This window comes from Ictidomys tridecemlineatus, chromosome 8 (genome assembly GCF_052094955.1).
Source record: "Ictidomys tridecemlineatus isolate mIctTri1 chromosome 8, mIctTri1.hap1, whole genome shotgun sequence".
NCBI lineage: Eukaryota > Metazoa > Chordata > Mammalia > Rodentia > Sciuridae > Ictidomys > Ictidomys tridecemlineatus.
This window is the reverse complement of record NC_135484.1, coordinates 135,984,972-136,009,530: the sequence shown is the minus strand read 5'-3', so window position 1 is coordinate 136,009,530 and position 24,559 is coordinate 135,984,972. Positions and strand designations below refer to the sequence as shown.

The 24,559-nt window shown below is 41.5% G+C and overlaps 1 protein-coding gene across 2 annotated transcripts; it reads left to right on the top strand.

The window, feature by feature from the left end:
• Positions 1-2,020: 2,020 nt before the first annotated feature.
• Positions 2,021-24,541, top strand: LOC101968119 (serpin B6). 2 transcript variants are annotated; one of them, XM_078020470.1, is made up of 7 exons: positions 2,021-2,351; positions 9,767-9,945; positions 11,866-12,014; positions 12,829-12,946; positions 14,209-14,351; positions 23,503-23,658; positions 23,986-24,541. In XM_078020470.1, exons 2-7 carry the CDS (start codon positions 9,777-9,779, stop codon positions 24,388-24,390), a joined length of 1,140 nt encoding a protein of 379 aa, XP_077876596.1. In that variant the 5' UTR covers positions 2,021-2,351; positions 9,767-9,776; the 3' UTR covers positions 24,391-24,541. The 2 variants fall into 2 exon arrangements, with proteins under 2 accessions (XP_077876596.1, XP_077876597.1); XM_078020471.1 differs by lacking the exon at positions 2,021-2,351 and adding an exon at positions 2,531-2,553.
• The last annotated feature ends 18 nt before the right edge of the window (positions 24,542-24,559 follow it).

Genomic DNA, 24,559 nt, shown 5'->3' with positions numbered 1-24,559 from the left:
AACAACAACAACAACAACAACAACAACAAAAACCAAATAAACAAAAAGGAACCAAAATAGAAAAACAACAACAAAAAAAGAGATTTCCAGCACCTGTTTCTGCCCCCTGTAGTAAATGGCTAAAAAGAGGAAGAAAGGTCCTATAAGCATTTCAGGTGGTACCAGTTTAAACTGACTTTCATGTTGGATTATAGACAAATCAAGCCCCAGGCCTTTGTCACATGAACACCAGAGCTACTAACTCACTAGAATAGTTCTCCAATTGTGTATTCCTATCATATATGATTAAAAACCTGATATTTTTAATTTTGATTCTATTTTTCATCGTGAGCCTGTTAAGATTGTGTTATACACAGGGGGAAAGATGTGTTAAGCAACTTTATGCTGAAAAAGGTTTTTAGAAGGCTGCTGAGCTTCGTGTTATTAACCTATGTGACTTGTAAACATTTCTTTAATTTAAATAATTTGAATCAATCCTTCAAATTTGAAATAGTCCTAGAACCAATCCTTCATGGATTTAAGATAGTGCTTTTGCAGACATCAAAATCTGCATGTGCTTGAGTCCCTTATATAAAATGGAATAGTATTTTGCAGAGTCTATACATCTTCCCATATATTTAGATCATTTCAAGATCACTTTTAATACCCAATACAAAGTAAATATTTGGTAGATAATTGTTATACCACATATGCTCAGTATAGACACAGTTTCCCCCCTCTAGAGGAACAGAATCAACAGGAAGTATAATTATAAAAGGGGACTTATTAGATTGGCTTATAGGACCAGAAGGTGGATAGTCCACAATGGCCATGTGCAGGCTAGACAGCTGGAAGAACCAATAGCTGCACAGTCCAAGAGGCTAAAGCCCCAGATCAAGAGGGATCAACAGTGCTACCCTAGTCTGAGACCAAAGACTTCTGGAGAATCTTCTTTGGAAAAGTGAAGAAGCAGGAGTACGATATCCTCAGACAAACGCAGCAGATCAAGAACCTGTTCAAGGAGAATGGAGTTAAAGTCCCACCTATATTTCTGATAAGCCAGAATAAACTCTAAATGAACCAGCAATCTAAATGTGAAACCATACAAATAGTGGGAAAAATTGGTGAACTTGGTAATCTAGACACAGACTTTCTAACCATGACGCAAAGCCTAGAAACAATAAAGGAAAGTCAGTAAATTTGACTTCATGAAAAACTGTATGCCACAGTTACCAGAAGCAATGTCAGAAAACAGATAAGTGGGAGGAGGGTGTCGAGGGGGGTGTGATTCAGGAATTATATCACAAAGCACTAATAATGCTTATACATAAAGAGATGCTAAGATCTAAGAAGAAGCTGAGCAAGTGGCACATTTCTGTAATATCAGAAGCTCAGGAGGGTGAGGCAAGAAGATCACAAGTTCAAAGCCAGCCTCAGCAATTTAGCAAGGCCCTAAGCAACTTAATGAAACTCTATCTCAAAACAACAACAACAACAAGAAACCAAAATAACAACAACAACAAATGGGCTGGGTGGGGATGTGGCTCTGTGGTTAAACACTCCAGGTTCAATCTCAGGTACCAAAAAAGAAAAACAAACAAACAGTTTTTAAAAGGAAGATGGAGGGTTATTAGCCAAGCATTAAATCTTTTTCATTGCATCTTTTTTTCATTGTCATTATTTGTCAATAGTACCTTGGGGTCTCATTCAGAGTACTGGAATCTTTGGAATGAGCAAAGTGCTTTGCTCATTTATCTTTTTTCCATAGCTGGGAATGGAACCCAGGGCCCTCCTCCATGCGAGGAAAGCGCTCCTACCACTGAGCTCTATCTTCAGTCCCAGAATTAAACTTTTTTTTTCCCTTCTCATTTAAAATTTCTGTTCTGCACTCATTTTTGCCCATTAAGGGCTGGTACTTAATTATTAAGTAATATTATTCTTACTTATTCACAGTAAACAGGTTGGTGGGGTGCGCGTTGCTGCCCCCTGCTGGAACCCCCCGGAGCAGCAGGCGGTGGTTGCACCCGCCATTCCAGTCCCCGCCGCAATGAAGTTCGTACCCTGCTACGGGAGAGGACCCACGGCCCCCCCAGCACGGGTGGAGTCCGCAGCGGGGCAGACCGCCCGCAGGATTGGGGTTAAAGTGCAGTGGTTACCTGCTGCACACCTGCGGCCTCCGCGTCGCCGCCCTGCCTTCCCTCGCCCCGCCTCCTCCCGCGGTGGCCGAAGGCCGCTGCTGTCCCCGCGGCGCCCTGGCTCCCTTCCCGGGACTCCGCCCGCTTCCCCGCCCGGCCGCTATTTGAGGCCTGGAGGCCGGGCCATCTTCTTCCTTCTGCTCTGCTCGCCGTGGGCCGTGGCGCCGAGAGTCTGAGGTACGTGTCTGGTGGGAAGCGCCGTGGCACGCGGGGGTCCGTTATCCGCTCCAACTCGGGGAAAGCGCCTGGGGCCGGGAGTGGCGGCGGGGGACACGCAGGGCTGCGCCCGGAGAAGTGGGGCGGCGCCGGGCACGGGGGCAGCGTCGGCTCAGGTTCCCTTCTGGATCCCCGCGGCCGCCGCGGACCGCGACGCCACCCGGTGAGTCTGTGGGCAGGATCTGGCCGCGGTGGAGCGCCCGGATCCGGGTCGCGCAGGCTCAGCGACCGAGGGACAGGCGGTTGCGGCGGGATGGGGGCGGCGCGGAGCCGGCCCAGCGGCAGCTCGGGGATCCCGGATCGCAGGTGACCCCGCTCGTCCCGCGGCCACCCGTAATCCCAGGCCATCGCGAGCCCACAGGTGACTCCGCCCGGCCCTGGCCCGTGGTGACCGCTCCCTCCTGGCGACCCGGAGGCCCCGGGCTCGTGAAGCCGGGAGCTGGGCCTGAGGAACCCGCAGGGCGGGAGGCGTGAGAGGCCGAGGGGTCGGTGCCAGGGGCGGCGGGAGAGGGGCCCCTCAGCGCCTTTCCCGGGCAGGAGCCGTGGTCTCCCCTCTCGAGGATCGTTTGAGAACTTGTTAAGGATCTGTTTTTTTCTTTTTTCTTTCTTTCTTTCTTTTTTTTAAATTAAATGTACTGCAGGCAGTAAATTACAAGATTTGGTCTTTTCAAGGATAAGAGGGTATGGGGAGGAGCTGGGGCCGCCCAATGGTAGAGCACTTGCCAAGCAAGTGTGAGGCACTGGGTTCCATCCTTAGCACCATGTAAAAATGAACAAATAAAATAAAGGCATCCTGTCTGTCCACGCCTACAATTTTTTTTTAAAATAAGAGAATATGGGAAAAGTTTTACTTATGTTTAGGGTTGTGTGTTGGATAAAATTGGCATTTAAATTAGTTCCTTCTCTCCTTTCCCTTTAAACTCAAATTTAGAATAAATTTTTGTTTTAGTTATACAAGACAGTAGAGTGCACTTTGTTATATATAATGGAGTATAATTTCTCATTCTTCTGGTTACACATGCTGTAGAATCCCACTGGTCGTATAGTTATATGTGTACAGAGGGTAGTAATAATGTCAGATTCGCTCTACTATTCTTCCTACCTTCATACCCACTCCTCTCCCTTCACTCCCTTCTACCTAATCTAAAGTAACTATTATTCCCTAGCTACCTCCCATTGTGAATTAGCATTGGCATATCAGAGAAAACATTCTGAGTTTGGTTTTTGTGGATTGGCTTACTTCACTTAGCATGATAGTCTCCTGCTCCATTTACCAACAAATGTCATAATTTTATTCTTCTTTAAGGCCGAGTAATATCCCATCTCATATATATATATCACATTATTTTATCCATTCATCTGTTGAAGGGCACCTTAAGCTCAATTTTGACAGACTTCATGGAAAATTAACATTCACATGGGGTGAGAAATACTCAGATACCAGGGGGAAGCTGGGTCTGGTTTTTCATCTTGGGTGGGGTTCAGTTAGTTATACTGATGTTAGGAACATGCCCTGGGTGCCTGCTTCCTTCCTCCTATGAGTTAGAATTGCTGGGATAAATTCAGATGAATTAAGGAACTTTTGGATTCAAGGCCTAGGGGTGGGGCATTTTAGTGCTGAGGCTCAGTAACGTGTACTGTGATTACCCCGAATGACTGCTGTTATCAGTATATCTTGGGTATGTGCCAGTGTTTCATGACTACCCCTGAGTAATTGCATCCCTTATGATTTGGTGCCTTGACAAAGGGGGTACTTGGTTCCATAAGCAAAATACAGTTGGCACTCCATATCCACATGTTACCTATCCACAGATTTAATCAACAGTGAATGAAAAATATTGGGAGAAAAATTGATTCTTTACTGAACATATGCCTTTTTTTCCCTTGTTATTTCCTAAACAATATAGTTTAACAACTGTTTATATAGCACTTACGTTGTATTAGCTGACATAAGGAATCTAGAGATGATCTGAAGAATACAGGAGGGTGGGCATAGGTTATAGTAAATACTACATCATTTTATATAAAGTAATTGAACATCTGAGGGTTTTGATTTGCTATGGAGGTCCTGTGCCCTCATATAGTTAGGGATTACTATAATTAAGATTCCATTTCAAGGCATTTTATTACATTTAACTCATGCTATTAACAGTAGAATGAAATTAGAACAAACAGCATCAGTATTTCCCCCCTTATATCTATCTGCCCATTAGAGTAGCCAGGTGGATGGTGTAGGATCACATGGAAGACCACACACCTTACATTTCTAAGATGGCTGGGTCAAGGATTGGGACAAGAACACATCAGAAGAAGAAAATAATGTCTAATTATTACCTATTAGGCATCTACTGCTCAAAGAAATTACACACAACCACACATACCCAGACACACCTGCAACTGCACAATAAAGCAAAGCAGAGACAAAACAGGAACGCAAGTTTCCATTTAAATTGACTTTACATGGTTACATTTGGTAGGAAATGAAAATACTGTTAGTCGAAGAAATCAAGAACACAATCAAAGATTGACACCTTAAAATTTTTTTGGACTTGATCAATTGAATAAATTCAGTTGTGAACATGAACTGCTCAGAGTTACTGGTCATGATTCAGGGGAAGAAATAACCCTAGGGTAGATTTATTAGATGTTCAAAATATGTATAAAGTAGCTCATTAAGAGAGACTTAATCTCTTTTTTATGTCAATGATTAAAATAGTTTTTATTTATAAAACAGTTTATAAAAAACAATTATAAAATTGTTTTTATTTTCAAAGCAGTGAGTAATTTTGAAATGTGTATGAATTTTATGTGTGTGTGTGTGTGTGTGTGTGTCTATGTGTGTGTATGAAGTGTCCACATCTTATTTCCTACAGCTGTAGAAGTAGGCACTGGAAAGGCCATAGTTAGACACTGAGTTTGCAATGCCATCTGTGAAATGTGTATCCTTGTTACTGGAACATGAATAGGTAAGAGAAAGACCTCATTTAAAAAAATCTCACTAGATTGCTTATGATTTTCTTTATTATTTGGAATATTTTAGTGATTGGTAAAATTCTTAGAATTTGGATTACTTTCTCTTTTTAGGATTGGAACTCTAATCCTTTTATAATTGATTGTTAAGGATTTATATGTTATTGCAAAGTAAGAATGAAAATTGTTTTATGATTATGTCATAGTTCCAGGTTATTTTCAAATTTATGTTTCAGGACAAATAAAGATTTTAATACATGGGATTTAATGCTTGGACACATATATGACAAAAGAGGGACTAAATAATAACTCAAGAAATGTGGCTTTTCAGCATTCACATTTTGTTCTATTGTTCTTACAAAAATAGTCGGTATATTTGTGGCCATGTGTATTCATCTTCTTCTTTCCACAAAACCCTGCTAACCCAACAGGCAAAGAGCCCTTTAAATCATTAAAACCAAGGACAAAACAAGGAGAGAGGAACTGAGCAGTGGACAAGAGATGCCAGCAGAGTTTTGAGCAGGAAAGTGGCTAGAGGAAGGAGCTCAGTGTCTGTGGAGGGAGGAGGGAGGAGCAGCCCAGAGGAGCTGACATTGTCAACCTTGGAGTCCCTGGAGAGGGAGGGTGAAGTGCAGGTGGCAGCAGGGCCCTTGGTAGAAAGTCTGTTTATGGAGTGGTTTGAACCTCAGATGCCATCCCCTCTGCCCTGGCAACCAGGCAGCCCCCCTCTTCCCTAGCAGCCCGTGATAGGAGGTAGGTCTCAGCCCTGCAAGAACTGATGAGAAAAGCACTGGGCTGAAATAAGGGGAGAGGGATCCAGCAGAAGCACCCCAGGCCCCACTCCAGCTATTTACACATCAGAGCCAGCAGCCAGACCAGGGTTTTTTCTATTTGCCATTCTTCAGCAGAAAAAACTATTGTGACTCCTTGATCACATCAGCAGAGAAGCCCCCAGCAAAGAGTCCCACTTGTGTAAACAGAATTTCCAGCAGCCTTTTTGTGTTTTCCCCTAAATATGAACTGACACCCAGGGTTTGGTGGGCACTTTTGGGAATACTAAGCATGAAAGAGAAACCTACATAGAATAAAACAATCACCAACCACCACCACCACAACAATAGCAAAACACCAAGGAAAGACAAGGCAGGGTGCAAAAGAAGCTCAAGAGAATTATAGTGGAAGTTCTTTGAGGAATTGGAACCAAGGACATCAGAGAAAAACAGTCCTTGGAAATTAAAAAGTGTAACAACTGATATTAACCAAAAAAAAAAAAAAAAAAAGAAAGAAAGAAAGATTGGAGGACAATGGCCTTTCTCCAGAAAATGGGACAAAATGTAATTGTTACAGAAAATGCAAGAAAAGTAAAAGGTCTGAGTAGAACTTTTCACTGTGTGTTGGGATATTATCAAGGTGTTGACCTCTCCAACTCAGGGCAGCTGGAGGGGGCAGCCTGGTGGCTGGAGATTTGAGCTGCACACCTCTACAGCAAGTAGTCTTGTCCCAAAGTATAGTACTAGTTATCATTCTTTGTGTGTGCTATGACATTCAGAAGGTTGGAAAGTCCTAGATGAGTTCATTCCAAGAGTGTTAGTGCCTGACAAATAGGAGGTAAAAAAGCAGAGAACAGAGATTCTGCAGGAAATGAGAAAGCACTTTAATTTGTTTTTCCTGAGTAGAAGGGAGAAATTTTTAAATTGCTACATTGAAAGGGCCCTCCAAATCTCCACCAAAAAGAATGAACTGGGCCCAGAGAAGGACACATCACTGGGACATTTCTGGATATCAGGGATGGGGATAAGATTTCCTAAGCTTGAAAGAGTCGGGGTGTTGTGAGATAGATGGAGCTGGGGTCCGAATGTCAGGAAAGTTCTTAACAGCAGAGCTGGAGGTAGGGAAGCTATGAACTGGTACTTCAAAACTTTGGAGGTAAAGTCCTGTGCAGCTCATTATAGACCTGCTTAACTCAGGTAAAGTCACACTATTCATGCAATCATACATGTACCTCTGGTAATGCTGTCTGTCTCATTTCACCATCTTTTCTACCCCCATGCACCCTCCCTGCCCTTTGCCCATCCAGAGTTCCATCACTCATCGCATGCGCAACCCCCCAATTTTGGTTTAGCATTCACTTATCAGAGAAAACATTGGCCTTTGGTTTTTGGGGATTGGCTTACTTCATTTAGCATAATATTCTCTAACTCCATCCATTTTCCTGCAAATGTCATAATTTTATTCTCTTTTATTGCTGAGTAATATTCCATTGTGTATATATACCACAGTTTCTTTACCCATTCATTTATTGAAGGGCATCTAGGTTGGTTCCATTGTTTGGCTATTGTGAATTGAGCAGCAACTGTATTTTCTATCAGCACCAGTACTCATCTCCTTCTCTGGTATTCAGATTTTGTACGTTACAATTCCTTCATTAAAAGAAACAAGGATGTAGGTTAAACTGTCACTGGAAGAGGTCTAAGGAGTTTCTGGAGGGGTGGACCTCAACTTAGGATCAGTAGGGTTCTTGATAGATGTGCAGAAATGGATTGAAGAACATGTCTGAGGCAGAGATTTATTTAAGAAAGCAAGGAATATAGACATTCAGGGGGGAATGTGAGTCATCTTGAGAGAGATGATTTGGGGTTCTCAGGCTTTTTTAAAGGAAATTTGGTGAGGGGTGGACATGGGAAGGTATGTGAGGAGGACTTCAGTGTGATGATCACAAGATGGTGTATGATGGTCTGGAATTCTCAGGATTCTAAGACTGATATGATCTCTGCTAAGTGACCGGTAAGTCACATTGGAAGTACCCTAGTATGTTTCTTAAAATATTGTCTCTCACTTTGCTTAATCTGTTTCTTACGTAAGACAATCAACAGTGCACAAGGTAATTTTCATAGTGGATGAATTTCCATCAACTGAAAGATTGATAGATTGCCTGGAAATTTGGGAGTGAAATTAGCTCAATTGGCTTGGGGAGTGACAGACCTGGGAAGAAACACATGCAGAACTTTGGCATAAGGCATGAGACTTTCAGATTAAAATGACACTCTCCATGTCCTTCCTTTTGTCTGTTTTCTACGTATCTTTTAGTTTTTCTATCCTACCTCAATTCCCCATTGTTGGACTAGAAAAATTGAACATGGGCCTCTAAGGCCCAGTTGTTGCCATAAAGCAAGGGTATTTGAGACCAATGACTTTTTTTTTTTTTTTTTTTGGTACCAGGGATTGTATCTGGGGGCACTTTACCTCTGAGCCATATTCCCAGTCTATTTTATTTTTATTTTTTATTTTGAGTCAGGATCTTGATAGGTTTCTGAGACTGGCTTTAAACTTGCAATCCTCCTGCCTCAACCTCCCAAGCCACTGGGATTACAGGTATGAACCACAGCGCCTGGCTGCTTAGGCTCTTATTTGTCATTACAAGTTCTCTCTTGGTCTCATCCTCCCTACCCTTACTCCCATGCATCTTTGATTTTCATAGTCTTCCCACCAGGGTTGCAACCCTTTTCTATTCTGAATGGAAATCTTTTGTTCTAGAGAGCCTCTCCCTCTCTCTCTCTCTCTCTCTCTCTCTCTCTCTCTCTCTCTCTCTCTCTCTCTTTTTACTCAGGTTGACAACCCCTTTTATAAACTACATGTGACTCTATTTGGGTGCCACCTGAATGGTCCATTCTTAATCACAGCAGCAAATTCTCTTTTGCCACATGAGGGAAATTTCACAGGTTCCAGGGATTAGGACCTGGATGTGTCTGGGGACCTTGTTCAGTGGACCACAGATATTGTCCCATGCATAGGTTTCCTAGAAGGAGAACTGAGGGTTAAGTGGTGTCCTGTTGAGCATGCCTGTATGTGCACCCTCATTTGTTGCGGGTGATGGGTGGGTATTTGATTCAGAGGAGAGAAGGGTCTCATGTGGTTTTATTTCCCATATTTATTTTAAGGCTTTAGATTTCCCTAAAATGGGGAACGCTCCCAAATTATAAAAACACTTGTGTGTCATGTCTTTTTAACTTTGCAAGTGAATTTATAATTTTAAATGGTTTTCAAATTAAATGACACAATAAGCTCTTACAACACACAAAGAATACAGATGTGGAAGCCAAAGTTAATCACCTTTTCTCTTACCCAGTCCAGGAAATGACTGCAGTAACGTGGTGCATGTGTCCCATCTATACTTTGCCTATGCACAGGTCTTCACAAAATAGGATCATAGTATTAAATTTTACTCTTCTTTTTCATTGAATATTAGGACATAAAATGATCTTGAGACCTCAAAAGAGACCCTCAGAGTTCTGTGTGCTTCTGTTTGCTTATTGCACCACAGCAGCAGTGGAGTTAACGGGAGGGAAAGTGCAGTTGGCCTGTGAGCCTGTGTTCATGTGATACTGACCTGAAGTCCATCGTTCCAGGCTTGCCATCATGGATCCTCTGTTGGAAGCAAGTGGCACCTTTGCCTTAAACCTTCTGAAAACGCTGGGTGAAGACAGTTCAAGAAATGTGTTTTACTCACCTATCAGCATCTCCTCGGCCCTGGCCATGGTCCTCTTGGGGGCAAAGGGAACCACCGCAGTCCAGATGGCTCAGGTACCTGGTGTCCTTTGGGAGCAATAGTAAATGCTGATAGTTGTCAATTGAGCTGATTCTCCACACTTCAAATCCCAAAGGGATTGCTGTGGATGGACATCAGAGGGTATCAGAGGGGTGTGGATGGAGAGTTGACAAGAAGCACATGCTACCCCTGCTAAGCACCCCTGCTGAGCACCCCTGTGAGCACATTGCAGCCCCTGAACTGTAGCAATTTCCAAACCCAGCTAGGTGTGTGTGCGCCAGGCTCCTCTGCCCTCAGGGTGGGAATATTCCTTGATTGGCTCCACCTGCATTTCCTGGGAAGCATTCCTGGTCCTCCACATGTCAGGCCATGGCACGCCCCTGTGCATTCTGGGCTTAGTGCTTGGCAACTCCCGTCCTTTTCCAGAAGAAATGGGTCATGTTTCATGTTTGTTTCTCTCTTAGCCTTTCTCCTGCCAAAAGAGAGTTGGGGCTCAAGGACCTCTCTTCACTTTGAACTGTCTCACCTTTTAGTTACAAGGTTTTATAACTCCTTTAATACCGATGTAGGATTTCTGGGTCTCAAGTAATAGCCTGCTGCATTGGACCAAGCCAAATGCACAAGCCTGTTTGAGACAGACTGTGTATTGGGTTGGAAGTAAGCGTGCTGTGGGACAATGCCCTTGAGTTGCTTAGAAACCCCTTTGTCTAGAGGTCTACAAGATGCTACCTTTGTTGTCCCAAGGTTTTTACAAAGTGGATCTTGACCTTGCTCCTGAGGCCATGTATTTGAGCTCTACCCTGAGGTCATTTCTTATGTTGAGAATCATTTTGTCAAATGGAGAGGGAGCTCGGAGATAAGAAACACCTTTATGTTCTACCCATCAAGACCTGGGTTAGAAATAGTTCCTTGAAATTCTGCTTGAAAATGGAACAATTTTTTTCTTTGGCTCATCTCTCTCTTCCCATACTCTATAACTTAGGCAGCTAAAAGGAAGGTACATGCTTCCCGGGCATCTTAGGTAGATGTGAGAGTTGGGAACGTGCCCTATCTTACTTCGTGCTGCAGGTGAACATTTTATTTCCAGCAGTGTCTACCATATCACAAGTTCCTTGTTTCTGTAGTCTGCAGTAGTAATTTCATCCCTATACCTCCAGCCTCTGCCAACTGCCATGTCCAAATCCAGTACCACGTTTTTAATATTTTCATTATGTTAGAACACTTCTGCATTGCTGCATGTGTTATCTGTTGGTGCAAAACAAACCATCCCCAAACTTACTGGCTAGATATAATAATGGTTGATTGTTTTTCAGATTCGGTGGCCTCACAGGCAGTTCTTAATGCTCCCTGTTATATAAGCCAGTTGGGGTCATTCATGCTACTATTGCAATGGGCAGCTGGATTGCAAGGTCCCTGGAGTCTTCTTTCACTTCTGGCATCTTGGTTCTCTTCCAGGCAACTCAGCCTGTGTGTAGCAAATCCTCCAAGGGGATAGCTTGGACTTCCTTCCATCATGGCAGCAGGGTACAAAAGAGTGAATGGGACAGCTGCTAGGGTTTTTAATGCTCAGGCCTGGACAGCATTGCTTCTGCTGAATTCTGTTGGTCAGAGCCATTCCAGACCTAAGGCTGGGAAAAACTGTACCTTACAACTTTTAGGAGCAGTCTATGTTCACAGAGATGAGAGGTCTGGCTGGTAGCCCCGTCTCCAGCTAGGCTATAGCTACAAAGAGCCTGCATTGTGGAGAGCCATTTCTGCTCAGACCAATACTGACAGGATACAGAGAAGGAACCTGGAAGGGACACTGAAGAATGAGCTTTCAATATACTTTTTGTCTCTAATTGGTTGGTGGTAAGAATCTGCACAGTTCTTAGGCCAAGTTTAGTATAGTTTGCTTGTTCCCTGTAGTCAGTGCCTACTGCAATGGTGTGTTTTTGTTGTGTTTCTAATTTCAGGTACTTTCTTTAAATAAAAGCAGCAGCAGTGGAGGTGGAGATGTCCACCAGGGCTTCCAGTCCCTTCTCACTGAAGTGAACAAGACGGACACACAGTACTTGCTTAGAACAGCCAACAGGCTCTTTGGAGAAAAGTCTTATGATTTCCTCTCAGTAAGTCATACTCGCTGCTTTTGATGAAGCAAGGTGGTGGGGAGGAGGGGGATTCGTAGTGCAGCTGAAAGAGCCTGGGCTGTGAATTCACTCAGGTTTCTGGTTACTCATGTATTTGTTCACACTTTTTCATTTAAAAAATCAGAAAACTACTCAAGTCACACATGAGTATATTTTTTGTGCAGAATGCAATAGGGCCAGCAAAGGAAGAGCCCTCATCAACCTCTTTCCCACAACCCATCATCCCTCCCAGAATTAGAGCTTTTGTGGATTTGATATGTTCTTCCTGCATATGTAGAAATTTTGTTTTGTAGTAATTTTTCCTGCATTTGTGCCTTTATCCAACATATGTTGTTTTGTAATTTTTTTCTTTTGTTCTTCAATTGTCAGCGTGTTCAGATCTACTTCAGTGTTGTCTTCATCATCATCGTCATCATCATGGCTTGCTTTCCTGTGTTCTACTTTCTGTGTTCAGCCTCTCTCATTCTAGAGAGCAGTGGTGTCTGAGCTCTTGCTGGGTTAGCACTCTCTCCACAGTTACTGTATCCCAGCTTCCTCCCTCTTGAGGCTTAGCAAGTCCCATAAAGATCCAGCCATCTTTATGCAATGAAGTTTATTTGATACTTGGGCCATTTAAAGATGGCCAAGAACTGAGAAGGTGGATTTTAGGTTCATTCTACATATTTATTTGTAAATTACATCTTTAAATCTCCACATTTTTGATTTTTGTGCTTTGGTACATTAAAGAAGTACACTGTTGGTGTTAATTATTTTTGGGACCATGCAAAATCACAACTAAATCGTTCTGATTTAGTCTTTTAAAGATTCCTGCCAGAAATTCTACCAAGCAGAGATGGAAGAGCTTGACTTTCTGAATGCTACAGAGGAGTCCAGAAAACACATAAACACCTGGGTAGCTAAAAAAACAGAAGGTAAAAACATAGTTTTTATTTGTTGTTTCTGTTGATGATGGGGTTGTTTTTGCTTTGTTTGCAGTGCTGGGAATCCAACCCTTGGCCTTGTGCATGCTGAGCAGATGCTATTCCACTCAGCTACAGTCTCATCCTGTTGTTCTATTTTTAAGTATTTTAATCAGTCTTATTTTCAGTTCCTTAACAAGATTGTCAAATATGAAGAATGATATTTTTGTTCTTGAAATAACTTTAAAATCTGCTGCTGAAATACTGTCAATGGATGACATTTTCTCTAGCTTCTTCTCTCTGCTGTTCTCAGTGTATCCATGATGTTTTCCAGTAGTCAGCAATCCACACTTAAATTTTTTTTTGTTGTTGGCTGTTCTTTCTTTTCACCAAAGGAAAAATTCACATGACAGGTCTCAGCTGTGTCCTCTGTAGTGTGGGCTCATGCTCCACAGTTTTCATGCATTATTGCAAGTTGCTTAGCAGTATCTTCATTTACTTGTGGTTTTTAATGTAAGTTAATGTAAAATTAAAAAAAAAAATTTTGGTACCAGGCTTTGAACCCAGGGGTGCTTAACCATTGAGCCAAATCCCCAGTCCTTTTAAAAATATTTTATTTAGAGAGAAGGTCTCTCTAAGTTGCTTAGGACCTACGTTGCTGAGGCTGGCTTTGAAATTACAGTCCTCCTGCCTCAGCCTCCCAAGCCAGTAGGATTATAGGCATGTACCACCATGTCTGGGTAAACTGTGCTTTTACATTTGTAAAGAGCATCTTGTAACCAGTCATCTTTTTAAAAATTTAAATATTTTTAGTTGATAAAAATAGTATTGTTAAAAATTGTACTAAAAATAGTAACAAAACTGTTTGTTATGCTTCAATACATACATGTGTGTGTGTGTGTGTTGTGTGTGTGTGTGTGTGGTGTAATGCAGTGTTTAAATAAGGGCAAACATATCTGGCCCCTCAAAAGTTTAAATTTATAATCCTTTTTTTTGAACAGTCCTTTAATTCACTTACTGATATCTACTTGTTCACTTTATGTTTTATTCAAATGATGGTATTTTTCTTGCCAGAACTTAAAAGTTTTTTTTTTTCTTGGTGCCAGGACTGTTGCTTTGTTTTGATGAAAAATATCTGTTTTTATTATTTGGGGCATATGTAATCCTTTATCTCTGCGCTTGACCATTTGAGGAGGTGGGCCCCTCTCTGTATCATCACTGATGCACCCATCAGAAAACTCTTAGCTAACTGGTTCTTTAATTTTTCCTTTCAGATAAAATTGCAGAGTTGCTGTCTCCAGGTTCATTGAATACAGACACTAAACTGGTTCTCGTGAATGCCATCTACTTCAAAGGAAACTGGGATAAACAGTTTGACAAAGAGCTCACCCAGGAGAGACCATTTAAAGTCAGCAAGGTGAATGTTGCATAGTAACAAAGGAGATTCCCAGACACAGGGCCTGTGTTTGTTGGTTTCTAGATCATGAAGGCCACCACTTGGAGCCTGTGTCTTGCATGGCGTAGGGTAGCCCTGCAGCAAGGACCCCCTGAAGCCTTGGGGCCTTGCTTTCATACTTATCCTCCTTTTATATGACACCAAGGGTTCTGTTGGCCCCCCCTACTGTCACCTGCCCTACTTTCTCTGGTGTGTTAATCTACAGGGCAAATCTGATGGTGTAGCTCTCAGGCTAACTTTAGGTCTTTCTTGGCTTCTCAGAACTTTTGAGATAAAGTTCAAACTCCAAATTTGGTGTCTGAGGGTCCTCATGGACCTGGATCCTCCCCATTCTCTTCAGTACCTTCATACTCCTTTCTCTTTTTTTAAAGTAAATTATTCATATATTCTGATTTGTAATACATGATGGCAGAATGCAATTCATTTCATATTACACATATAGAGCACAATTTTTCAAGTCACTGATTGTACACAAAATATTTTCACACCATTCACGTCTTCATACATGTATTTAGGGTAATGATGTCTAACTCATTCCACCATCATTCTTACCCACTTGCCCCTTTCTTTCCCCTCCCCCCTTGCCCTATCTAAAGTTCCTCCATTCCTCCCATGCTCTCCCCGCCATTGCCGTTATAAGTCAGCATCCTCATATAAAAGAAGACATTTGGCCTTTGGTTTTTTAGGATTGGCTTGCTTCTCTTAGCATTATATTCTCCAACTTCATCCATTTACCTGTAAATGCCATAATTTTATTCTCTTTTAATGCTGAATAATGTCCCATTGTGTATATATACCAAAGTTTCCCTATCCATTCATCTACTGAAGGGCATCTAAGTTGGTTCCATAATTTAGCTATTGTGAATTGTGCTGCTATAAACATTGATATGGCTGTGTCCCTGTAGTATGCTGTTTTTAAATCTCTTGGATATAAACTGAGGAATAGGATAGCTGGGTCAAATATTGGTTCCATTCCCAATTGTCTGAGGAATCTTCATACTGCTTTCCAGAATGGCTGCACCAATTTGCAGTCCCACCAGCAATGTATGAGTGTGCCTTTTTCCCCACATCCTCGTCAACACTTATTGTTTGTATTTCTTGATAACTGCCATTCTGACTGGAGTGAGATGAAATCTTAGAGTAGTTTTGATTTACATTTCTCTAATTGCTAGAGATGCTGAACATTTTCTCATGTGTTTGTTGATTGATCGTATATCCTCTTCTGAGAAGTGTCTGTTCAGTTCCTTGGTCCATTTATTGATTGGTTTGTTTGTTTTGGTTTGTTTGGTTTTTTTTTGGTGTTAAGGTTTTTGAGTGCTTTATATACCCTAGAGATTAGTGCTCTACCTGATATGCTTGTGGTAAAGATTTGCTCCCATTCTGTAGAATTTTCTGTAGAATCTTTCTTTGATTTCTTCCATTCTGATTGTTTCTTTTGCTAAGAAGAAGTTTTTAATTTAAATCCATCCCATTTATTGATTCTTGGTTTTAATTCTTGCACCACAGAAAGTTGGGGACTAATCCGACATGATGGAGATTTGGGCCTATTTTTTCTTCCATTAGGCACAAGGTCTCTGGTTTAATTCCCTAGGTCCTTAATCCACTTTGAGTTGAGTTTTGTGGATGGTGACAGATAGAGGTTTAATTTCATTTTATTACACGTGGATTTCCCAGCACAATTTGTTGAAGAGGCTGTCTTTTCTCCAATGTACGTTTTTGGTGCCTTTGTCTAATATAAGATAACAGTAATTTGGGGGTTAGACTCTGTGTTCTCTATTCTGTACTATTGATCTACAGGTCTATTTTGATGCCAATACCATGCTGTTTTTGTTACTATTGCTCTGTAGTATAGTTTTAAGTCTGGAATAGTAAGGCCACCAGCTTCATTCTTCTTGCTAAGGATTGCTTTGGCTGTTCTGGATCTCTTACACTTTTCCAGATGAATTTCATGATTGCTTTTTATATTTCTATAAGGAATGGCATTGGGATTTTGATTGGATTGCATTGAATCTGTATAGTGCTTTTGGTAGTATGGTCATTTTGACAATATTAATTCTGCCTACCTGAAAACAAGATAGATCCTTCCATATTCTAAGGTCTTCTTTAATTTCTTTCTTTGACGTGTTGTAGTTTTCATTGTAGAGTTCTTTCACCTCTTTTGTTAAATTTATTCTCAAATATTTTTTTAAATTTATTTTGAGATAGGTGGGGTGGTTTTTCTAGTTTCCCTTTCAACAGATTTGTCACTGATGTACAGAAATGTCTTTGATTGATGGGTGTTGATTTTATATCCAGGAACTTTGCTGAATTCATTTATTAGTTCTAGGAGATTACTGGTACAATGTTTTGGGTCTTATAGGTTTAGAATCATATCATCTTCAAATAGTGATAATTTGAGTTCTTCTTTGCCTATCTGTATCCCTATAATTTCTTTCGTCTGTCTAATTGCTTGGGCTAGAGTTTCAAGAATTATGTTAAAGAGAAGTGGTGACAGAGGGTATCTATGTCTTGTTCCAGGTTTTAGAGGGAATGTTTTCAATTTTTCTCCATTTAGAATGATGTTAGCCTGGGGCTTAGCAAAGATATCCTTTACAATGTTGAGGTATGTTTCTGTTATCCCTAGTTTTTCTAGTGTTTTGAACATGAAGGGATGCTGTATTTTAGCAAATACTTTCTCAACATCTATTGAAATGATCATATGAATTTTATCTTTGAGTCTATTGATGTGATGAATTATATTTATTGATTTCCATATGTTGCACTAACCTTGCATCCCTGGGATAAGCCCTACTTGAGAAGTATTGGTGTTAGTTCTTCTTTAAAGGTTTTGTAGAACTAAGCTGTGTATCTGTCCAGTCCTGGGCTATTCTTGGTTGGTAGGCTTCTGATGGTGACCTCTATTTCCTTGCTTGAAATTGATCTGTTTAAATTGTGTATATCATCCTGATTTAGTTTAGGAATATCATATGCCTCTAGAAATTTGTCAATGTCTTTGATATTTTCTATTTTATTGGAGTACAAATTTTCAAAATAATTTCTAATTATCTTCTGTATTTCTATAGTGTCCATCATAATATATCTTTTTTCATCATGGATGTTAATAATTTGAGTTTTCTCTCTTCTTCTCTTTGTTAGAATGGTCGATGGTTTCTCAATTTTATTTATTTTTTCAAAGAATCAACTTTTTTGTCAATTTTTTCAATTGTTTCTTTTGTTTCAATTTCATTGATTTCAGCTTTGGTTTTAATTATTTCCTGTTTTCTACTGCTTTGGGTTGATTTGTTCTTCCCTTTCTAGGGCTTTGAAATGTAGTGTTAGGTAATTTATTTGTTGACTTTTTCTTCTATGAACTTCATGCAATGAACTTTCCTCTTAGCATTGCCTTCGTAGTATCCCAGAGATTTCAATATGTTGTATTGGTATTCTCATTTACCTCTAAGAATTTTTTAATCTCTTCCTTGATATCTTTTGCAACCCATTGTTCATTCAATAGCATATTATTTAGTCTCCAGGTGTTGGAGTAGTTTTTATTTTTTATTTTATCATTGATTTCTAATTTCATTCCATTGTGGTATGATAGAATGAAGGGTAGTATCTCTCCATTTTTGTATTTACTAAGATTTGTCCTGTGGCATAACATATGGTCTATTTTAGAGAAGGATCCACATGCTGCTGAGAAGAAAGTGTATCTGCTCATTGATGGATAAAATAGTCTATATATGTCTGTTAAGTCTAAATTATTGATTGTATTATTGAGTTTATAGTTTCTTTGTTTAGCTTTTGTTTGGTGGATCTATCCAGTAGTGAAAGAGGTATGTTAAAGTCACCCAGAATTATTGTGTTGTGATCTATTTGACTCTTGAACTTGAGAAGAGTTTGATTGATGAATGTAGATGCTCCATTGTTTGGGGCATATATATTTATAACTGTTATGTCTTGTTGATGTATGTTTCCCTTAAGCAGTATGAAATGTCCATCTTTATTCCTTTTATTAACTTTGGCTTGAAGTCTACTTTATTTGATATGAGGATGGAAATCCTTGCTTGCTTACATAGACCATGTGAATGGTATATTTTATCTCAACCTTTTACTTTCAGTGTGTGGGCTTCTTTTCCTATAAGATGAGTTTCTTGGAGGCAGCATATTGTTGGGTCTTTTTTGAAATCCATTCTACCAGCCTATGTCTTTTGATTGGTGAGTTTAAGCCATTAACATTTAGGGTTATTATTGAGATATGATTTGAGTTACCGGTCATTTTTGTTTATTTTTGGTATTTAGCTTGACTTGGTTTCTTCATTGGTTGGCTTTTCTTTTACTGTAGTTCTTCCCTTTGCAGATTTTCATAGTTATTTTCATTTCCTTCTAATGGAATATTTTGCCAAGAATGTTCTGTAGTGCAGCTTTCTGTAAATTCTTTAGCTTTTGTTTATCATGGAAGGTTTTAATTTTATCATCAAATTTGAAACTTTATTTTGCTGGATATAAGATTCTTGGTTGACATACATTATCTTTTAGCGCTTGGTATATATTTTTTTTAAATTTTTTTTAAAGAGAGAGTGAGAGAGGAGAGAGAGAGAGACAGAGAGAGAGATTTTTTTTTTTAATATTTATTTTTTAGTTCTCGGCGGACACAACATCTTTGTTGGTATGTGGTGCTGAGGATCGAACCCGGGCCGCACGCATGCCAGGTGAGCGTGCTACCACTTGAGCCACATCCCCAGCCCGCAAGATTATATATTTTGTCTTCATTGTTTGAAGTTCTGTCTTCCAAGTGGTCTAGTCTGTTGGTGATACTATCTATTGAGTTTTTTAATTGGCTTATTATTTCTAGGATTTCTGTTTTTTTTTTTTTTGTGATCGATAGTCACTTGAATTTGTTTGCTTATCTCTTTGTTGGAGTGATTGAGTTTTGCCTGTATCTGCTCACTTAGGTCATTCTTAATATTTGTTTTTTAGTTCTCGGTGGACACAACATCTTTGTTGGTATGTGGTACTGAGGATCGAACCCGGGTCGCACGCATGGCAGGCAAGCACGCTACCGCTTGAGCCACATCCCCAGCCCTTAGGTCATTCTTTATTTCCCAAATCATTTTAGTTATGTATATTCTGAACTCCTCCTCTGACATTTCACCTACTGCACTGTCTATGGATTCTATTGTTAAAGTGTCTTGGTTTGTTTGGGGCACTTTTCTCCCTTATTTTTTCATAATGTCTATGTGTCTTCCTCTCTTGCAGTGTAGATCTGAGGTATTACAGCTTCTGCCCTCTTGTCTTATAGTGTGCCTACAGGTTACCAATATCTCACTTTTGAGGGAGATTTCAATATAATAGCACTCAATGAACAGCCATGGATCAGTTAGTTTCTATTTTTACATTTTTGTTCTATTTTACAGTTTTGTCACTATAAACAGAAATGATGAGTTTGGTTATCTTCAACCATATAGTCAGCAGGTTTGCATAATGGTTTACAGTTTCATGGTGGAAGGGCGCTTGCGGGAGTTGGCTGAGGTATTTATGAGGTAGGCTGTGATAATCTGGAGGTATTAGATTATATGACTAGTGTAATCATAAGAAGTTGGCTGTTAGTAGGAGAAATAAAGATAGGCAATCCCATGCAAGATTCCCTGTTACTTCAGCAACAGGATAACTCTTAGCACCCTAGTAGAGAAATCTCTGGTGCAGCCAGGCCACAGCATCCTTGGTGACATCTTACCAGGTCCTTATTGTTGTCTCTTGATAGAAACGTTGATATGCCAGTTTCATAGCAATGGCAGCCTCAAGCATATATGTATCATGATGTTGGGCTGTGGAGCCAAGCTTTGGTGAATAAGGAGCCCCATAGGCTGTGGTGGTGTGGGACAGGTGAATGGACTCTGCCTCTGGGACCCCACCACACTTCTTTCTTTACAGTGGTGTCCCCACTGGAAGCCTTATCTGATTTCTGCCCTTTTATCTAAGCTGTCACTACGCCCTCTGCTGGTCTCTCCAAGACATTGCAGTGGTTGAAGTACTTTTTACATTTGTTGGAAAACCATCCCAGGGCAGATGGCTGTCATATAAATGCTGACTTGTAAGTAGCTGGTGCTCAGGAAATACTGAACCAATCACTGATCTTCAGTCTTCTTTTGTTTGTAAGGATAACACCAGTACATATTTTTGTTTAAAAACAAGCAAAGGGATTACACAGAATTAGACTCTTGAGTTTAACCACCTTCAGCTTGGAAGGTATTGTTTGCTGATGGCCTGGTGTCTTTCTCTCACAGAATCCAATTTTTTAAAAGTCTTTTTAATTATAGAGTTTTTTTTTTTACATGCTGCAAAGCAGACAGGATGGATTAATGTGTTCTTGATCACTGACCATAAGTTAGATCTTCCTCGTCCACTTGGATCTGAACCTTCAGTTTTTCAAGACATACATTTTGTGTTGAGATTTATTCTGAAATGAACTGTCCTGTTTTCCCCTCAAAATATGATTTTTTTCTCCTTGAAATTCATCTTTAACAAGATGTTTTAGGGCTTCATTCAACTGTAAGCAACAGAAACCCCAGATCTCTGCAGTTTAGCTCACAGCTCATCTCACCACCCAGGAGGCCCAGAGGAGAGGAGAACCCAGTGCTGATGTGGCACTGAGGTGAGGCTCTTGGGAACCAGCTCTCCCTGCTCTGCCCCCTCAGTCTGTGGCCTCTTCCTCGTGCTCACAGGAGGGTTCAGATACAGCCTCCACTGTCCAGGCAGGATGGAGCAGGAAGGACAGAAGATGGAGGGCAAAAGACCTTCTTTGGAGGTTCTGCCATTGTATTCAGAGGGAAACCAGAACTGCTCAATACAGAGCAGTGAAGCAGTTTACCTTGCTTTTTGCAGTAGAGGGAGAGGGTGGAGCTGCAGCAGGGGTTGACTGTACCAGCCCACAGAGTGGTGGCAGGGGTGTCTCCAGGGGCATGGATTTTGAGTAGATAAGTATTTTTATTTGAATTCCTCATTTGTAAATGAAATAAAGCTCACATAATTATATATTTAGTGAGTCATTAAATTACCAAGATTGGATTTTTTTCTATTATAAGATTGGAGACCTTGGGTTCTGGAGGGGAATGCAGAGAAACTGAATAAGGTGGGGTCAGCACCCTGAGGCCTGTGGGCCAAAGCTGGCCCATATCAAGTTTATCAGATAAAGTTTTGTTGCTGCACACACATACTTACTTGTTTATATGTGTCACAACAGTAGAATCGAGTAGTTAGGATAGAAACTGTCTGTAGCACAAACGCCAAAATATTTAGTGTCCACCCATTTATGGAAAAAGTGTGCCAAGTTCTGGCCAAGGACATGTCTGAGGAGCCAAGGGCAGGAGACTGTTGTGGCTGAGGTCTAGTTCAGGCAAGCTCGACAAGGCAGAGACAGAAAGTGACAGCAGACATGTCTTTGGTTTACTGCATTTGATCCGGAATGGTGTGCTGTGCCAGAGAACTAGGGAGCTCCCTCAGCTGTGCCTGTTGCATGGAGCTAAAAACAAAATTTTAGTAGCTGCTAGTATCAAACTATGGAGTACTCATGAGTTAAGCAGTATTGTAGGGTAGGATGTGGTCACTGTCCTCTGTCTTTTTCTCTTGGTCTGAGGATGGCCCTTTGCTATTTCTGCTCATCAGTTTGTTTATTCATTTATTCAGCTGATGTTAATTGAGTGCCTATGATGTGCTGGGTATTGACCTGCTGAACATGTTTGCCTCATGAAACTTACATTTTCTTGAGGGAGAGACCAGAAGCTTAAATAAGACATTAGTAGTTGTTAGGCAGTGGTAAGTGCTGCAGAGACACAAAGGAAGCAGACAGGAAGCTGTGGTTGGGGGTACAGTTGCAGGTCAGGTCTATCAAGGAAGCATTCACTGAGAGGGTGATACTTGAGTAAAGACCAGGAAGAGGAAAGGCTGTACCCTCTAGGTTTTAGGGATGAGTGGACAGGGGAGGGATAGAATGACCCTGATTTTCCATTGAGACCCCTGTGAGTATAGGAACCAGCAGAGGGAGAGTAGTAGGAGGTGAGGAGAGACAAGGAATGGGAGATGAGCTGTTGTGATTATAGGATGTACTGAGCCCTTCAGATCTTGCTCCTAGGAGAGGGGTGTCATGGCAGGGTGTCCAGTCAGAGGGGTGTGATCTGACTTATGTTTCACTGGGATCCCTCTGAGGGATGGAGCATCTCTGTATTCCAGGGATAGGGTGATGGCAGTGGAAGAAAGAACAACAGATGAAGTTTTGGTTGTACTTCAAAGGTAGAGCCACCATAATTTGCTAAGGAGTGAGATGCAGAGAGTAAGAGAAAGACATGAGCAAGGACGCACAGTGGCTTTTGACAACTGGATGCATGGTGTCACTGCCAACTGTGATGGGGAGAGGTGTAGGTGGAGCAGGAAGGAGATATAAGGAGCCCACAGTCATGTGTGACACTAGGACTTTCTTTTAGTCTAAGTGTGGGTGTCACGCAGCAAGTATTATACATGAGCCTGGAGTCCAGGGGAGAGGTCCCGGCTAGAACTGTACATTTGTGGATTAAGTTCAAAGTAGTAAGAAGAGGTGAAGTCACCAAGAAAGGTGTTGGGTGTGAGTCTGGGCACCTTGGTGTTGGGAGGTTTGTTAGTCAGCATTCTCTCAGTGGGCCAAATAATGAGATAATCCACTTAAAAAGGGACAGATTCATCTGAGCTCAAAATTTAAGTTTCCCATCCATGATGAGGCAGACCCTTTGCTCTTAGGCATGGGGGTGGTGGATGGCAAAGTTGGGAGCAGTTGATCAAGCAAAACTGGTCACCTCAGTCAGGAAATGAAGGAGAGAGGAAGGGCTCCAAGGACTTGCCCCAAGGACCTAACTTCTACTAGGCCCTGCCTTTGAAAGGTTCCACCGCCTCCCAATAGCTCCACACTGTAGATAAAACCTTTAACACGCTGGCCTCTGGGGACAGTTGGTGTCTAACCATAACAAGGTTCAGGAGGAACCTCATGGCCTGTCCTAGAAGCTGGGTCAAGAGTGTTCCTGGGGCCCACAGGGGCCGCCTCTGTGGAGTTAGTGCACTGTGCCAGCTGGGCCATGTTTCTACTTAACAGTTGTCCATTTCCTTACAGAATGAGGAGAAGCCTGTGCAAATGATGTTTCAGAAGTCTACTTTTAAAATGACCTATATAGGGGAAATATTCACCAAGATTCTGGTCCTTCCCTACGTCAGCCAAGAGCTGAATATGATCATCATGCTGCCCGATGAACACATTGACTTGAAAACGGTAAGGAGCACTAAGCCATAACGAGGCCGTGATGGCAGGGGAAGGGCATTGGGTTTCTGATGTAGCTTATTTCTCCAGTTCCCAGTTAGCTTTTTATTTTATTTTATTTTTTGTATCTGTGCTGGGGGTGGAACCCAGGGCCTTGCAGATGCTAGGTAAGGTCTCCTGCTGAGCTGCCCCTGAGCTCTGTCTAGTTACCTTAGTTACCACTAGCACCACCTCTGGCCATGGTGAAGCTTGCAATCACAACGAGGAACATCGCCATTATCGCACGTGGCCCTGTGTGACAGCATGAGCTCGGTCTTGACATGTTCAACTCCCTTCTAGGTGGAGAAGGAACTTACTTATGAGAAATACATAGAGTGGACCAACCCAGACCTGATGGATGAAGAGGAGGTGGAGGTTTTCCTCCCTCGGTTTAAGCTACAGGAAAATTATGATTTGGAGGAAGTCCTTCGCAGCCTGGGCATGACCGATGCCTTCGATGAAGCCAGGGCAGACTTTTCTGGAATGTCATCCAGGAGAGACCTGCATCTGTCCAAGGTCGTGCACAAGTCCTTTGTGGAGGTCAATGAGGAGGGTACTGAAGCTGCAGCCGCCACTGCCGCTATCATGATGATGAGGTGCATGAGGTTCACTGCAAGATTCTGTGCAGACCACCCCTTCCTCTTCTTCATCCAGCACAGCAGGACCAGAGGGATTCTGTTCTGCGGCCGAGTTTCTTCTCCGTGAGGAAACAGTCATCCCTGGGTGCAGTCCTCTGCTTTCACCCTCTGACCCACTTTTCTTTCAACACTCCACCATGTGCCTGTGACCCAAGTGACCTTATCAGTGCAGTGTAACAATTCATAAATAAAGGGCCCATTTTGGAGTCCCATGTTGACTACTGTTTGCATGTGAG

Coding starts and splice junctions, on each gene's coding strand:
- LOC101968119 (XM_078020470.1), top strand. CDS start 9,777: ATGGATCCTCTGTTGGAAGCAAGTGGCACCTTTGCCTTAAACCTTCTG. Junction 9,946..11,865: donor AGTCCAGATGGCTCAGGTAC/CTGGTGTCCTTT, acceptor AATTTCAGGTAC/TTTCTTTAAATAAAAGCAGC. Junction 12,015..12,828: donor AGTCTTATGATTTCCTCTCA/GTAAGTCATACT, acceptor GTTCTGATTTAG/TCTTTTAAAGATTCCTGCCA.